At 29.9% G+C, this 18,291-nt stretch overlaps 3 protein-coding genes across 3 annotated transcripts; 1 reads left to right on the top strand and 2 right to left on the bottom strand.

The window, feature by feature from the left end:
* Positions 1-4,410: 4,410 nt before the first annotated feature.
* Positions 4,411-5,845, bottom strand: HELRODRAFT_164372 (hypothetical protein; the record flags this gene model as incomplete). The annotated part of the gene is made up of 5 exons (XM_009029323.1): positions 4,411-4,458; positions 4,531-4,740; positions 5,091-5,183; positions 5,281-5,390; positions 5,536-5,845. The coding sequence occupies 5 exons, from the start codon at positions 5,843-5,845 to the stop codon at positions 4,411-4,413; spliced, it is 771 nt and encodes a 256-aa protein (XP_009027571.1).
* A 2,871-nt stretch (positions 5,846-8,716) lies between these two features.
* On the top strand, positions 8,717-10,777 carry HELRODRAFT_164371 (hypothetical protein; the record flags this gene model as incomplete). The annotated part of the gene is made up of 2 exons (XM_009029322.1): positions 8,717-10,209; positions 10,675-10,777. 2 exons carry the CDS (start codon positions 8,717-8,719, stop codon positions 10,775-10,777), a joined length of 1,596 nt encoding a protein of 531 aa, XP_009027570.1.
* Positions 10,778-12,275: 1,498 nt separating this feature from the next.
* On the bottom strand, positions 12,276-13,251 carry HELRODRAFT_68926 (hypothetical protein; the record flags this gene model as incomplete). The annotated part of the gene is made up of 3 exons (XM_009028980.1): positions 12,276-12,471; positions 12,871-13,016; positions 13,084-13,251. Coding segments are annotated over 3 exons (510 nt in total), but the record flags the coding sequence as incomplete, so codon positions are not given.
* Between the last annotated feature and the right edge of the window lie 5,040 nt (positions 13,252-18,291).

The following is an 18,291-nucleotide window of genomic DNA, read 5'->3' as shown; positions in this document are numbered from 1 at the left end:
ATTGAGAACAACAGAAAAAAAACGATTACAAAGATAAGAAGAAAACCAAGATAGACAAGAATTAGTAATATTGAAAAATGATCTAACAGCCTCAAGAGAATTGAAATCAAATTTTATGGAAACTAATTATAATATTCGAACAAGTAAAGATTAAATAAATTGCAAGTACAGATTAAATGAAAATTTTGAAATGAACATTATAGGCTTGCAGTTTTTTATTTAACAAATGTTTAAGATTGACGGAAAAAATTAGTGAAAAATCAAAAAGTGTTTATTTTAACGACCAAGATGTGAAAATTTAAAAACAGGGACAGGTTGCTCAACTCACAATTATAAAACGAAAAAAAGGAATATATAACTTGCCTAACACTAAATAAAAGATCCATCAAAATTTTGCAACTTAGTCGAATAAAAATTTAAAATTTCTCAAGGGGATGATCGATCTAACTCATTTCGGAGACAACATGGACGTTTATGATAGCTACTTTTATCGTTAGTACCGGTCTTCATTTCTTCGGGAAAAAATTGCAAAATTATAAATTTTTGCAGAGTTTGATATGGGGGAAGAAATTAAAACAACAGAACAACACTTCAGAGATGACAGTGACAAAATAAAAGGCGGAAAATTAAAGTTGAAATCAAAATCTAGAGAAACCCAAAGTAAAAGCTTAGAAAAACTTTCTAGAGTGGAGTTAATGCGAATAATATTTAATTCATTTTTTCTCAGTATTGTTAATTGCATGCCATAAACATAATCATTAGAAATGTTTTACCTCCTGTCATGTCATCCGTGTACTGCTTTATGATGTAAAAAAAAACAATAAATTCTTCGTTTTAACTTATATTTAATTGAAGCATATAACAAAAGTGCTTTCCCGTAAGCGAAACCCACTTTACTAAGTTGTACAAAATATTTTACAGTCTTCGCTTTCGCTAACAAAGTCAATGAAGTGCTGTTAAACTTGACGCAAATTTTCTTTTCAAAAATTAAAATTGTTAGCATTGCACTAAAAACTATACAAAAAATTTTGGAGTTGATGAGCGTATCCAGATAAATCTCACCGATAAATTTTACTAAACTTACTTTGAATTTTTTTTTCTTTAACCTTTATAAATCATGTCTGTCAAACGCAAAGTTATTCTGTACTCTTAATTAAACTTTCGTGCCACAAAAGCTGCACACACGCACATTCACATTACGTAAGCACCGCATCATACGCGTATGACCTTATGATAATCATGTACGAGTTTCAGACAGACAGCATTCGAACCATGCCATCGCGTTATAGCAGCGCGAGACATGCACTTCCGCTCAGCGGGCTAACTCGGTGACCAGCCCTGTCCATCTGTGTGTTATCTAATCTTTAAGTTTAACACGTTATTGCAAGCTATTGCGGATTTGAGTTTGAGATGTTTGGAATAAATATTTTGGTACAAAAAACGTTTACAATTTTAAAGAAACTTTCCTTTTTTGTGGATAATATGTATGCTTTATATTTTTCAGACATCAGACAAGAGAGTTTAAAAGTATTTCAATGTTTCATGTTCAAAAAAACATTTAATTTAATTTTGTTACTCTTAAAAGTTAACCTAGACAATGACTTCACGGCGATGGGTTCGACCGATATACACCAACTATAAATCAACTAAATTTCTACATGACGAACAACTGCAAAAAAAACAAGATTCCAGTTAACGAATGACTTCACTCACAGAATAGAATTTAAAAAAATTTGGCTTTCCAACTGCATGCCACTAAATAAATCTTGCTGTCCTCGTTTAGTAAGTATTTGACATCATTGCTGACCTGCTTTCAGTAAAGTTTCCGTTATGCCTTTGTCGCTCCATCTCCGACAATGCAATGTTTATGAAATGCGTGCATGTGTGTATGTATGTATGTATGCATGTAAGTATGTATGTACAACGCCTTATTCGATAGATGCACATTACAATAAATCGGTATACATATTTGTGTCTGGTGATGATTTTATGCGATGGGATGCATATTCATACATACATCCTTGGTAAAAATACTTTTAAAATGATTGGAAAAACAGAAGTGATGTTTTCTAAACATCGCCTACAATCACTATTAACAAATTATTTATTTGAATCATTAAAAAATGTTCTAGTCTTCAAAAACATTTTAGACCAGCTTGCTTGAGATAGTTTCACACAGCCATCCAAACATTTTATTCGAATAAGAGGCAAATTATTCTGAGAGAAGCCCTCGTTGGAAAGAATTTCACCTGACATTTAAAAAAATATTTTTACATTTGTCTTTTATGCTAAAAATGAAACAATCATCAATGAAAGCATCAGAATACTAAAAAACAATTTTTCACAAATGTACAAAACTTTGAATCCAATGTTGTAGTTAAAATAATATTATGTAGTGTAAGATTAAAGATTTTTTGCGTGAAAAATAAAGAGAACACAAAGAAGGTGGAAAAAAAATAACGAAGAGACAAATAAATTTCCTCAGAATGAATAGGATTGAATGGGATATTTCTGTTGCCTATGAAGAATGTTGGACGAAAATGGAGAACCAATGAGCCAACAAGCGTTCAAAATGCGTTTTTAAAAATTAAATTTATTGATGCTTGCAAGTAATAAAATAATACAACGGTAGGCACAAATGTGAAGCGACAGTAGCCGCTGTTGTGTGGGAAGGAGCCAAGTTGTTAGGAAAAAATGAAAGGTTTTGTTGAATGTGCTGTGACAGAGAAGTTAAGTTGATTTAAGAAAAAGAAGCGAGGAATTAATTAAAGAAATATAAATATGGGAGGTGAAAAACCAAAAAGAAAGCAAATCGTGGGCTGACGAAAGGAAAAAAATTTGATCAAGCTAAGTTTAAAACCGTTTTGGAGATTAGACGGAAAAATCTGGAAAAATAAATTGAATCATAAAGATCATGACAGAAAACTGAAAATAAGTAAACAAAGTAAAAAAAAATAATACGTCCTTTAGTTTTATTAACACGAATTCATTAAACAAAAAATGAGCAAAAAATGAGATGGATTGTGTGTGGCAAGCTCTCTCGTCAACGATGTGAGTAATGCAAATAAAGATTGTAGACCGCGGGGACAAACAATTGAATTTATTATTATTACAAACAAAAATAGAAGCATGCCTTTTTGAACAGGGCAACCGCTTCTTTCGCTGGTTAATTCAACGTCATTCTTCCGTGGTGTCGAATCGAAATCGACATCTTTACAATGAATTTCAAATCTTGCTGCAGTGTTTTCGTTCAGTGTTAAATTGATTGATCCTGGGTCAAAAAATAAATAACATAGCAATAACTTTACTTACAAGGATTTTAAATTAATTAAAATAATTTTCTAATCGGGATAAACAAAAAATCAAAATAATAATGAACGCAAAATGACTTGCTGCAGGAATATTAAATAAGTTATTTGGAAATTCGGGTATTATGTAATATAATTGATCAAGTCAATTAACGGAGTTTTCAGCAACATAATTAAATTTTTTTAAATTTTGGTTCACAGTCTAAGATTAATTTATGGGAGATTAATGAATTTGGATCTGCAATAAAATTTCTGTGGGAAATGTAAGAGTTATTATTAAAAAAGATTTTTTTAAAATCATTATGTGCTCACATTTTCCATATTAAGAATATAAAATTAACTAAAAGATAATTGAAGTCGTTCAACGGCGGACGGTCGTAGCTTTCATTCTGACCCGGTTGCACTATAGAATCTTTTTCGTATTAATTTGGATGTTCTTAAACATCTAGTTGGTTCAGAATTATATTGCCAGGCTGATAGCATGGAGTTAAGAAGTTCGATCATATTTAAGAGAGTCTATAAAGTCTTTAACTGCTATTGTCGTTTTCTCAAACTCTATCATTTTCAACAGGCATATTTTCAATTTGATATTCTATTGCATTTTATTGTGTTGCTGTAGGTTGCTAAGGCTAATTGTTATTATTTTCATTTTTTTGCTAGGTAATTGTTGCTCTTCCTCTATATCTTTCAACGTTTAGACTGGATGGTTTGCAGATTGCTTTACAATTGTATTAAAAACTGGATTGTGTGTATGCAACGCTTGTTGCACCATTGTCATGTTTAGTGCACTGCTTCGACTATTTTTCGTTTTTATGTAAATTATTTTCCAACAATTGTTTATGCGAAAATTGAATAAAGAAATAAAAAAATAAAATAAATAATTTTGAAACGACCTTATCTAATCACAAGTACACATGCACACTGGGATTCATCATAAACCACATGCATACGAATCCACCGTCTGGATCGGGAATTAAACTTCTGAACCCACAACATTTCAATATCTCACTTTCATAAAAAATATACCCTCAAATTTGATAAAAAAAAATTAAACCTTTTTTTACTATTATTCCCAAAAGTTGAAAATTGTAAGCAAATAAATTTACGTCTCCGTTACATATATCTGCCTTGAGGTCACCATCAAGCGAACCTGCAGTGATAATATAATTGCAATAAAAACAACACTAAGTAAATGAACTATAAAAAAAATAAAAAAAATTACTGAAGCCACAAAAAACAAATGAATGCCTATATCGAGTGATCCTTGCTCAGTAATTGTGACATTCAATGTTTTATGGGCATGGCCTATTTTTATACTGCCAAATGTCGTTGTTATGTTAGATTGTGTAACGTACAATGAGTTGATGCAAACATCTCCATAATTAGTTGATGCTTGAAATGTTTCTCCAATGATTTTCTCGGCATTTATAGTCTACAATAGAAATTATATATTATCAAACAGCCATGCCTAATCATGACGTAAGATGTCTAATTTAAATGTCACCAACCCTCAAATTAAATGCAAAATGCTACTGAAAGCTCCATTTGTTAAAATATTTGATGACTAAATTAATTTCAAAAAACTTATAACCCGAATATTCAATTGGTAAGTTAATCAAAATAAATTTGCTGAATAATTTACAATTTACATAACTTTATTCCATACAAAAAACAATTAGAAAGAGTTCTTCTATGATGATTTATTTAAAAAATAGTAAGTAAATGAATAAATAAACAAAGACCAAAATATTTGAATGTAAATGGTTAATTACGTAAACCAACCCCAGTTCCTTTAATGTTAATGACAGCATTTGTCTGAACAGATCCTTTCGCAACCACATCACCAGCGCTGGCTGAAATATTCAACTTATCTGTCTGAGCAACAAATATAATGTACAACAAATGAAAATTCAATCTTCCAAACTTTGGATTCAATCTTTCAATTCAATCAACAATTCAACCTTTCACTGACCAATAAGTCCTTAATTGTGCATGAACCATCTAAAAGTTTCACGTTCACACATTCATTTTGAAGATTTTGCACAGAAACATTTGCCTTTCTTATCAAATCTAATAATACATCTGAAAGAATCATATTTAAAAAATTAAAAATAAGGACTATCTAAAACTTATTTTATGAAACCAGGCTTAAATAAAAAGTATCTTGAAGAATATAAAATTATTGCAAACAAAGTTATATTAAAAGATATAATAATAAGTCACCAACTAAATTTTACAGGAATTTCAATCTGACACATTGATGTAGCATGTTCAGGAAGTTCGTTACCATTTCTTATTTTTAGGACATCAAATTTCCAAGAAGATTGAAATTTATTCATTTCATTCCTGTCCAAACATTTGTAGTGTACAAAAGCAACATTTTGGTCAGGGTGAGTCTGGCAGTCTATCGTTGAAACGGAGACATCCGTCACAGATTGCAAATCAAGGAGGCCAAATTTATTCACATTGTATGTAATCTTTGAAAACAACCTCCTATTTAAACCAAGATAATTGGCACATTTGAAAAAGCTATTCATGTCCAACACAAGAAGAAGAAAAAACTGAAAAACTACCTTTGGTTAAAAATATATATTAAATTGAGAAAAATTAATGAGATACATGTTAGCTGCTATAAAAAATAAATATAATTTTACAATTTTTTATAAATAAATGTAAAAAGCATAGTAAATTGAATATGAAATCTATTTCATTAAATAATGCAACCTTTCCAGCAAACAATATTAATGTATGAGTTTCACATAGTATTTTGTCAAACAATTAAATAAATGAACTGAAAGCAAGCAAGTACCTTTTAATGGGAATGACAACAAAATTAAAAATAACATGTACAAATCAGTAAAAAAAATAATCGTATCAATAATTGTTTTATTAATAATATTAATAATGTGCAATTACCAGCCATTATCATATTTAAGATTAGAAACAAATTTAATTTTAATGTTTTGATATCTAGACTCTTACATTAACCCAGTCATTTTTTGAGTTAGAGTATTTGTTTAATGAATTTAAGTAGTTTAATGACAAAATGTTAATAAAATTGGCAATAAAAAATATCGTTATATGTATTTTGTGCACAGACAATCATAAAACTTACGAATCAAATCAAAAATATATTAATGTTAGGTTAGAGTTATTATCTATCCATAGAAATGGACTCTCATTAAGGTTAAAAAGGCATTAGATATTCAGAGTCCAATCCTAGGAGCCTTTTTCATACACAAATTTATATAAATTAATCACAAATAATTGATTATGAATGATTGAAATTTGATTTAACATGAGCTATTATGGATTAACATTAATGAAACTATTTTTCACATTTTTAACACTAATATATTTATATATTTATAATATTATTATTAAATACTAAATAATTATTATATAATGTAAATATAATAATAATAATATTAAATATTAGGAATGCACCGAAGTTTGGCCCTGGCTCCGGCCAAAATCTGGCTTTTTTTCAACATTTTAAAATGTTATAAATAGAAAAAAAAATTTCATTGAATTCAATTAATTTTATGTCAATAAGTTAAAAGCTAAGCATACATGATACATAATAACAACATCACTAATTTTGAAATGAGCTGGACAATTTTCTTTGTGCTGTAACATGGGTTATGCATAAATTATAAGCTGATCTTTGTGTAAAAGAACTTGTGCACATGTTTATACTATATAATTGTATATGACAGATCATATAGCTACATAATATATATTATATATACATAGAGATACATAAGCGCATAATTTAAAAGAACATGGTATGTTAATTAAAGGTTAGGCTAGGCATACATGACACATAATAACAACATCACTAATTGTGAGATGAGCTGGACAATTTTCTTTATGCTATAACATGGGTTATGCATAAATTATAAGCTGATATTTGTGTACAGAATCTGGCGTATCACACAGCTTATTCATATATAATATTTAAATTACTATTTGCTTCTTAGTGTTATTTTTTGATGTTCAACATGTAGATATCAATATTAATATTAATTAGATGTAGATATAACATGTGAGTATTTTTTCTAACGTATGTAAAATGGTAACTAAAATCCTGCCCCGGCTCCAGCCGGTTTTTGAATTTTAAATTCGGCCAAGTCCGGCCCCGGCCGGATTTGAAAAACCTGAATCCGGTGCATCCCTAGTATTAAATATTAACTTTTAAATTAAAATCTGCTCAACTCAATCAAACAAACACCAGATCTGAGTTTGAATTAGTTTGAGTCAGTCCAGAATTATATCCAGTGAATTAATAGCATTTAATAAAATTTGTTTCTGAACAAGTGCAATTTCAATTTACCGATTTACAATATTTTACCACAAACGCCAAAATTTAAGTTTTTTTTTGTTTTTATTAAAAGTGCATTCTTATATAACTAAGATGTGCCCACATACATATAATATCAATACTGGCCCTCGAACGTACCCTCGATTATTTTTAGCCTGGTTTCACCATGGATATATATAATATATATCCATGATATATCCATGGGTTTCACTCTTAGTTTATTGTCAGTTGTTTTTTCAATTGTATTTTGTATTATTACGTCTAGGAATTGTGGTTTATTGTCAGTTGATTTTTTTTAATTGTAAACTTTAATTTTGATGAATTTAGTCGTTGTAGTTGATAAAAAGTTGAAAATTTTGTCAGCATGTTTCAAAACATAAAAATAAAGTAATTTTACTATGGAAAACAATTTTAATAACTGATGTTAAGTGTTTTTTTTAAGTATTTTTCGTTTAGTGATGATAATAAGGTGAAATTATAATACAGAGTTAAAAATTTTTTCCGGAATTCGGAACCCGTGAGTCGAATTTTTTGTGGGGTCGGATTCAGAGTCGGGAGTCGAATTTTTTTGAAGGGCCGGAGTTGGATTCGGATATTTTTCATCCTGACACACTGATGAAAAATAAGGGTAGTATTAACGAACGTTACCCATTTATAAAATTAAACGGGAATCTTCTACGACATACGAATAACAGGCTGGTTACGTTCTGAAAATTTTGTAAGTTAAAGAATAATTTTTATAAATGCTGAAGTACTTTATCTAATCGCCTGTTTTTGTGAACTTTTGTTAGATATAAATATAAAGCAATAACATTTTAAAAACGTGGATTGTCAGCCTAATTTGACGACATGGTATATCAATTTATTTTATGAATCAACTCACATTGCTTTATATTTTTGATTTGATTTTGTTGCAAATTTATTGTTTGAAAACGAAACAAAAATCCATAAACATTAAATATGAATTTTGTTAAAAGATAAGAAAAATCTCTGACGTAAAAACCAAAACAAACTTGCGTCAAAGTTTGATAAACATCTTTTTTTAATAACCAACTTTAGAGATTCGTAAAATTTTCAGCCAATTATGAGAAACATTCAACTTTTAAGAGAAATCCAGACTTCGAACGTAGCGAAACATGTTAGCGCATCTTTTAAAATCCCTAAAAAGTTAATTAATTCTAAATCAATAGCGAAAGTGAACAATTTAGATTTGATGGGGTTCAGTTTAGAAAAATGGAGCAATAAGAAACATTATTCCACGGAAACGATTTCCTCGAAAATGAAAAAGGAAAATATATCGCTCAACAAATGGAATATTTCATTCGAAGCAATGCGTTTAGACCATTTCGGTTTAAATCGACGCATCCCAGAATCAAACAATAGCATAAAGAAAAATAACTGCATAAAATATAACAAGGATACGATTAAAACAAAAAATTTAAAAACATATTCAAGTAAACATCTGACAAAGTTGACTAAGAAAAATGCATTAACTTTATACAATATCAACTCGTTTCCCAGCAATGCGGAGGACATGCACAAAATTCGCTTTTTAAAGTTGGTTGAAAATTTGAAATCTACAGAAAAAATTAATAAAGACAAGAATGTCTTAAAAGAACAAGTTCAATTTAAACAACTTGTCAAAAAAAAGATTAAAAATATGAGAACATATCCGTCGGAGCAAACTAACGTTGACAATGATACTGAAATCACCTGTCCAAACTGTGATTCAAAAATGAAAATTGTGCCGTTCAAAAAACACAAGGTAGAAAATATTGATATTGATCACATCAGAGAGTCGAAAAACGATTTAAACTTGGTACATCAGAAAAATGAAAACCAAAACAATGAGGGCATGAGTGTGTTAAATCGCAATTTTAATGGCGCAGAACGTGTTAATCAAAAGTATGTCGATTTTGTCATCGAAGGATATAACAGTTATGAAGATGCACAACCTTTCGTTTCTCTTCCGGTGTTTACCAAAAACAGTGCCGAAAATATTCATGATACGCAAAATGAGCACGAAATTGCAAATTCCAAAGATTTTTTGTGCAGTACGAACAAAATTTTACAATCGGAAAAAGATTCCCAAGTTGACAACTTTTCAAACAATGAAATTAGTGAATTTTCCGAAAACAAAACATTTTCGGACGATCAGCAACGCTTTTGTGGCAATATCGATGATAATGATGATATCTGTGAGTTTACGGAAAAGAAAACATTACCGTCCAATCAGCAATTAGAAAACATTGATACTAATTGTGAGTTATCAGTAAATGGAACATTTTCCACAGATAAGCAGTTTGTAAGTACTAATATTGATATTGAAAAAGATGAATCATCGGAACAACTTGAATGTTGCAACCTTGAAAATGAACTGCTTGAACCATCTGAAAAAAATAATATTTTTGAAGTACATAAGTGTGATTGCCACACACCATTAAAAAGCAATAACGCTGGCGATGCCAAAGAAGTTTCAACCACACAAGCAACAGAAATTTCAAGAAAAAAGTGGTCCAAAGGCTCAAAACTTGATGCACATATTATTTCTGAAAATCGCTTCAATAAAATAAATTTGTACGTGCATTTAAACAAATCCCAGTGTATGCATTTTGTTAAAACGCCACTTGAGAAAAGCATTAAAAGCTTTTAAACGTCGAAACAAAAATTTTTGTTGCAGAATTTTTCAAAATTTACCTGGAAACAAATATTTATGATCGATATGTAAAATTTTATGAAAAAATTCAATGACTGGGATGAAGATAACGAGTGAAAAAAATTTATGATTTCATTGAAATGAAAAAAATGCAATTTTGATTTCTCACTTTTTAATATTGAACTTCCCTTGACGTGGGCATCTCGTCATTTAATTAAACGAAAATAACAGTAAAACGAACTCGCTAGGCAAAACACTACACGATTGTATTTGGCACTTCCTCCCCTTGAAAAACTTAGATATAATAAAAATAATAAAGGAATGTGTTAGTTATTGATTAAGTAAACACTACCCCATTTTAAAAAATACTTGACTGTTTTTAACAGTGGCACAAAAATTCAGTTAAATTTGAAGAAAAATTGTATTACAGATAAACAAGAATTGGATTCAGAAAATGTTAAAATTCGTCTGTCAGATTTTAAAGAATAAATAAATATATAATTAAATTTTAAAGAATGAATTGAAAATTGTCCGTAGAAAATTATGACACCTATACTACCTAAAACTAAGTTAAAAGCATTTTAAATAATTTAATAAAGTAAAAACGGAGACGCTATATATATATATTAGAATTAGACAGAAAACTCAATGGATAAGAAAATGTTCAGACACTATTTTTGATTCAATGTTTTCCAAAAATAAACTAAGATTCGGTGTAATCATTTTGCACAAAAAACATTGGACATAGCTCAGAAAATGCCTTTAGTTTTTATCAATGCGCTGACAACTGTTCAATAAAATAATTATTTTTGTCGTATAAGCCTCCATCTCGCACTCTTTTTTTTGGCGATAATATGCCTTTTGTTGAGTAATCTAAAAAACAGTACCTTGTACTTTCATTTTATTCTTCGTGTAATTCGCAAATCCTAACTATCCCCTCTATCCGCCCTTTATCAATCCACGCTCGCCTTGCCTTCCTACGAACAAAACTAACACGGACGGAGATAATCAATCGTCACATTGATTGCCAAATAATTAAGAACATCATTTTACAGTAACACATGGAAATAACAACAGGTAGACTTTACGATAAACTTAGTTTATTAAACCGGCCATTCTAGGCCAAGATGCAGTGCTTTGCACTCCCTCGCTATATTTTAGGTCAGGGTGTCGAAGTCGGTTTAAAACATTTTCGACCCGACTCGTGATTTAAATCTTTTCGACTCCGATTCGTCGATTTACAATTATCCGATTACGGGTAAAAATTTCTGATCTCGCTCCCAGAACAAACAAAAGCATTTATGTGCTTACCGGAGGACCGTTTTCAAACTCGAAATTAGTTGTCGATTATGAACAAAACATTTACGTTTTGACATTTTTTGCTAAATACTTGGGTTGTTTGGCACTCGATATATTTTACGTGAAATGCAGTTAAGCAGTACAGTAAAGAAAGGAAGAGACGGTTTGGGAATATCGAACAAACAAACGAAAATCTGCGTCCTTATTCTAGCTAATCTTACTCAAATTGAAGACCGTTTTATTTTGTTCAGCACGCATTTGAATTTACAATCTAAAACTTTCTTGGCAGTCTAAATAAGCAAATGGGATCAAATCCTCCACTTGTTGTGGCTTGCGTATCTGGTTTGTGAAACAACGAGCCGACTGATAAGCAACCCAATAAAACCAGTCTCGACATTATCTCATACAAACAAAGCAAGAGTAATAAATGATTCACCAGCAAGTTATCCAATACCACCCTAAAAAAATAGTTGTGAATAATAATTCACAGATGTTCTATTATCGTTTGAATGCGGTGTAAAGAGTTAATGTATGTCACAGGTATTTACGTTCTAGAACGTAGCCAGACAAATCGTTAGCCAAGACTTAAAAAACGACTGACTTTTATTAATTGGCTAATTTCAAAAATATTTAAATTTAAAAAATAAAATTTATTTACAAAAATAAGAAATCTCCCTCTATGAAATAATTAGGACAGTCCGTTGTTTGTTCTATAAAGTTTTGTCCACTCAACAATCCTCTCAATATTGCTTTCCATATCACTAGGAACATTACTTTTGAGTTCATGCACAATTTCCTCTCTGTAGGAACTTCTTGCCTCTTCAAGAATGGTTTGAAAAATTTCACACTGTACGTTATCCTGCAGCTTTTTCTCCGAGTATCCTCTGGAAAAATTATTGATATGTTTGATGTTTACAATTTTGTTTTTTAAAGCATGAAATGGATTTTTAACAAGTTAACCAAAAAGTTAACTGACAAATAAAAACCATCATTGTTGTATAAATGGTAAAAATTTTATAGCAGATCCGAAATTGGCAATCTTCATAAAAAAAATTTGCATAAAAACGCCATATTAAAAGAAAAAAAAACTGAGACAAAAGCTTACAAATAGTAAGAAAATAATTTCTTGACCGGCACTGATCAGTTTACAAATTCTGTTCACTCAATTTTTTTATATAACAAAACCCTTTCTTTTTTTATAACACATTCGAGCATTTTAATCGTTAAATCGACCAAAAAAAATGTATGAAAAAAAGAAATATTTTAATAACATTCACAAGAACCTTTTTTCCAGACGATCATATAAAATATTAGTGTCGGTCCTTAGAACAAAGACGATGTCAAACCAGCGTTCAGGGAAAAACTCGCAGCTATGGTAATCAACTATACACTTTCCTCGCGATAACCTCTCTTCTAATTCATCAACAACCTGTATGCATGTGTAAATATATATATATGTGTGTGTGTGTGTGAAAATGAGAGAGTGTGCATCCTACCTTATCTTCGTCTAAAAAAGGACATTGATATTCCTCATCATATCCATTATAAAGCTCTTCTTTCTTGGCAATGTCACCAACACAGATGTAGTCAAATTTCAACCTTTCAGATAATTCAAGGCCTAACGTACTTTTCCCAGTTCCTGGGGTTCCTTTTAACAAAATGTTCAGTAAAAATTATTCATTTATCAATAAATTTTAATTATAATCAATTACTTTTAAGTTACTTTTTAATTTTCATACAAACAAAACCAATTTGTGATGAGCACTCATTATAATTTATTTTTCATTTCATATCTAAGAAAAAATGTCTAAAACTGCTGTTTGATTTTGTTTTCAGAACTAAAAAACAGAAAAACAAATGGCACTGGACAATGGACATAGTTTGCAACCAATTTAATAAATATTTATCACAATTTTTGAGAAGTTTTACTTTTTAAGGGCAAAGTGCTAGTTAGAACCTACAGGAAACAGTTCCATTAAAAAAAAGTATCATTGGATCCAAAAGTTAAAAGTTTCCACTTGAATTTTTTGCGAAGTTCCAAGTACCAGTGTAATGACTTTTTCAATTTTAAATTTAAAACATTACCTAGGAACCTGAATCTCATTACATAAAAAAGTCAAGTACCAAACATCAAAACTAAAACCAAATCTTGAAAATTGTAAATAACTTGGCGATTTGAACAATTTTAATTAAAATTTTTTTAGCAATTTTAAAAGCCAATTTATTTTTCAATCAATTTATTGTAAAAATTAGAAAATTTACCTATTGATCATTAAAAACGATGTCAGGAAGTAGGGTTGTTAATGCTACTCAACATTTAAATATAAATTTTAAAACCTATAACATTTTGCAAGCTTAATTATAAAAAAAATATAATTTTCTATTCAAATCTCTGTGTATGTCAGTTGTTAATAACAACTTGTTATCCATTGCCAGAGTTTGATTCATAATTCTCTAGTCTAATTTGTTGTAAATAATAAAATAATATAAAAAAGTAATTATTAATTAAATTTATTTTATTTTAATTTTAAAATAACTAAAAAAAGACCTGTAATCAAAATATTTGGTTCTCGTGCTCCTTCCATATCCATTTCCATTGCTGGCAACTCTTTTGGCGTCTTCGCAATCGTAACTCAGCCTCACGTTGTATATTATCACGCAAAAACTCTAACTAACCTGACTGACGCACATGTGACGCAAACCCGTCGCGATTGCATTTGTATTTACATGTTTTCCAACATAGATATCAAATAATTGAGCTTTTGACTTTTTTTGTAAACCATCTAGGTGTTGTACGCATATACTTAAAATATACGCATACATGCACACAGGTTGTACTCATCGTATACTGTTTTTCTATTTATGTCATTTTTTTCGTTTTATGCCATCCATATACTCAAAATGATAATGTTATCCATCGACATCCAGCCACAATCCATGCAGTACGGTTTTGTATCGATTGCAGAATTTTGATGGTCCATAAAATAAACTATTGCAATAATCGACACGAGAGTGCACCAACGCATGCGCCAGAGTCTACATTGCGTCTTTATCGAGTGATTCTCGAATTTGTTTCATTCTTCTAATCTGTGCCAAGCATGATCCAGAGATCATTTTAAAATGAGATTTCATTGTTAGGTTTGAATCAATTATAAAACCTAGGTTCGACCTCCTTACTGCTTTACAGAAATTTATTTTTTTATCATTCAAAACATCTGAATTTATATCCAAGTCTACACACACACACACACACACACACACACACACACACACACACACACACACACACACACACACACACACACACACACACACACACACACACACACACACACATACACACACACACACATATATATATATATATATATATATATATATATATATATGATTAAGAAGACTGTTAGAAATGCAATTATTGATAAAAATCACAACATGTTCGGCGTTAGTTAATTTCCAATTTAACATAATCTATCATGCATAAAATAAACATAAATTTTGGTTTTGAACTAAAGAAACCTGAAAATGAGTTACGATCAACCGTTAGAAAAATCGAAAAGTTAAACTGCCGCTTAAAAGGGTTGGAGTTTTTGTCCAAATTAGCTGCCATGAAAAGTGAAACGGATAGTTCAATGTATCTATAAGGACTTAACGGTTCAGACCTTGGTACAGAATGATAGATATCTCGTTTTACTACATAGTTTTGTGGAACATCGATCATTTGACCTGGAAGAAATGAACGACGTTGAATTCGTACTCGGATTCACTCAAGCTGTAGACATGTTCTATCATGCATAAAATAAACAAAAATTTTGGTTTTGAACTAAAGAAACATGAAAATGATTTACAATCAACCGTTAGAAAAATTGGAAGTTAACTAACGCCGAACATGCTGTGATTTTTATCAATAATATATATATATATATATATATAGATATATATATATATATATATATATATATATATATATATATTATGCATATATATTGAGACTTGAGACAAATGTCAAGGACGAATGGCCTGTTAATTTGAAGGGCCTGGATTAGGGTCCCCCAAAGTTGTCTAGATCCGCCCACTGATATGAAGCACTTCAATATCCATGTTACATACTAAAAGGTAATTCAAAAGCTTTTGATAATTTGAAATCATTAAGGACATTTAATTTATTTTTTTTTTATTAAATCTTCTAGAACTTGACATTATTTCGGATTGCTAACACAAGGATCAGATATTTAATAGAAATACTTATTAGTTAAAGTTATTCTATATTGTTGCAGGTGACTATGAGTTTTGCGCAAATGCTTACTGGTCAATATTCAAGTTAATTAGTTAAGTTAGATTCCTATGTGTGAAACGATATTGAATGTGACAAAAATCTAAACGAAATGTGTTATTTGTAAAACTGATTAATTAGAATAGTTATTTAATTAACAAAACGACAAATAATTTAAACTAATAATATTATTTTAACATTTACTTATTCCCAGTATTAATTTGTTATCAAAAATAAGGGCCCGGATCTAGTATTTTATGTTTCGGATACGCTAGAGCATGGAATTATATAACTGGAAGCGCCCTACCAGCGTTTTAACATTGAAAATTTTTTTCAACGGGCAAGTTACCTCTGGAAGCAAGTTCCCAAAAATTAATTATTCATGAGCATTTTGATTTATTTTTAGAAAAATCTGAGATATAATTTGAAAAAATCTCGGCCATCCCGATGTTATGTTAATGACTCTTTGTCGATCTGCATTCAGCTCGTTTGTTGAAATTTATTTCGTTTTCAACATTCCGTGAAGTTTTAGGTTTTATAAGGTGCCGTATTTAATCGTTAAATAGATATTGCCATTTTTTTGATGCATCAGAAAAATCGAAGATTTATAATAAGTTCGTTAGCGATCCTCATTTTTCTGAAATGAGGATCGCTAATTCATTTCTTCATTCATTTTCCCAGCACCCACGAATCACGATGATTAGACATTTAGAGTAAGAATCATTCTTAAATTAAATTAGAATCTAGAAAACGAAAAGAAGTGGATAAAAATTTTATTGTAAAAATGAAATGTTATTAATATTTAAAAAGTATAACTCATGATCAATTTATATTGTTATATAAATAAATTAATCAACTAATAATTTTTAAATTAAGATGTAATTCCTGTGCATATGTCCTAAACTAGAATCTTTCAACACCCCAAAGCTTACAATACAAAGGAATATTTGCTTTCAATTTAACATACCCAAACCAAATTTAATCACACAGGAGGTTTTTAAAATTTCTTTTGGTAGTAAAAGCAAACAATCTGTTTTAACTTTAAATGCTATGATTAATATATAATTTATTAATATATTAAATTAATTATATAATAATTTGTTAAAATAAAATTCTTTAACTTAACTATTTCAACGGTAATTGACATTAATATATTAATAAAATAATAGTTTAATTAATATTAAGCTAACATGAAATTCATTATGCTATTGATTTAATTAAATTTTATAAAACTGTTGATTTTTAATAGAATAGGTATGTAATGTTTAATAATTTTTAGTTTAACATTACTATTTATAAAATAACCCTGAAGGTGCTAGATCATGAACATGTATACTTTTATATTTATGTGTAAATTGTTATTTCTTGCTTGTTGATTATAAAACATCTATCTTGCTATAATTAGTAATTAACTTAAATCGTAGTTAGATCAGTCCTACATTTTTTATTTCTGGATTTCGGTTTTGTTTATTTGTTGTATAACTGCAAAATGTTTGATTAACATAATTATAAATTTATCTTTCAACTATCTTGAAAAGTGAAATATATATATATATATATATAATGATAAAACTAAGGTTGCAGAATTTGCTTCTGATGTAATCTATTAGAAGCACTGTACAAATTCAATAAAACAATTGATTTAATAAGTTTAAATAGTATAATTTTCGTTGCATTTTATTATTTAATTTACTTTTATTAAAACTGCATGCTGATAGAAAACTCTTTAGTTAAGTTAAAACGTCTTAATGTTGTACATGATGTTATTATTTTTTTATTAATTCATAATAGTGGTTTGCATTCTGTACATCATTGAAATGATTTTTCATGTTAAATAAATCTTCGTTGACACATTGTGGGAGTATGTTGCTTTCAATTACAAGTTTTTTCTTAAAACAATAATTATTTATTTTTAATAATCTTTCTGATTCTTGGCAGATCTGAAAATCATTAAAATTTATTGTTTTTACCAGTGGTCCTGGTTATGACATTAAACTGACCCTCACTGCCTTGTGAGTGATGTTGGATCATCAAAGGCTAGGCCCACCGCTTATAACTGTGGTTGCGTAAGGAAGGGCGTCCTGTGTAAAAACTAGCCAAATAATAAATGCTTATGATGATGACGGAGAAAACAATGGCCCTCAGTATCCGGCAGAAGAGGGTGCGAAGAATCTCCGGAGACCCAGTCGATGGGGTTGTGGTGCAAGGCCCTGTGGATGGTCTGGCTACTGGCACCCCACTCTATAGTGTGGCGGTGCAAGGCACTATAGATGGAAGGACTACTTGTAGACCAAGGGGTTGGAGGTTTGGTACCTGGAATGTAGGCACGTTGACAGGAAGAAGTTTGGAAGTGGTGGAGGAGCTGCAGAGGAGAATGGTTGACGTGGCTGCATTACAGGAGGTCAGATGGAAGGGTGAGGGTACAAGGTTT

The sequence above is a fragment of the Helobdella robusta genome (genome assembly GCF_000326865.2).
Source record: "Helobdella robusta unplaced genomic scaffold HELROscaffold_6, whole genome shotgun sequence".
In the NCBI taxonomy this organism is placed as follows: Eukaryota; Metazoa; Annelida; class Clitellata; order Rhynchobdellida; family Glossiphoniidae; genus Helobdella; species Helobdella robusta.
Note: the sequence above shows the minus strand (reverse complement) of the source record. Positions and strands in the feature narration are given on the sequence as shown.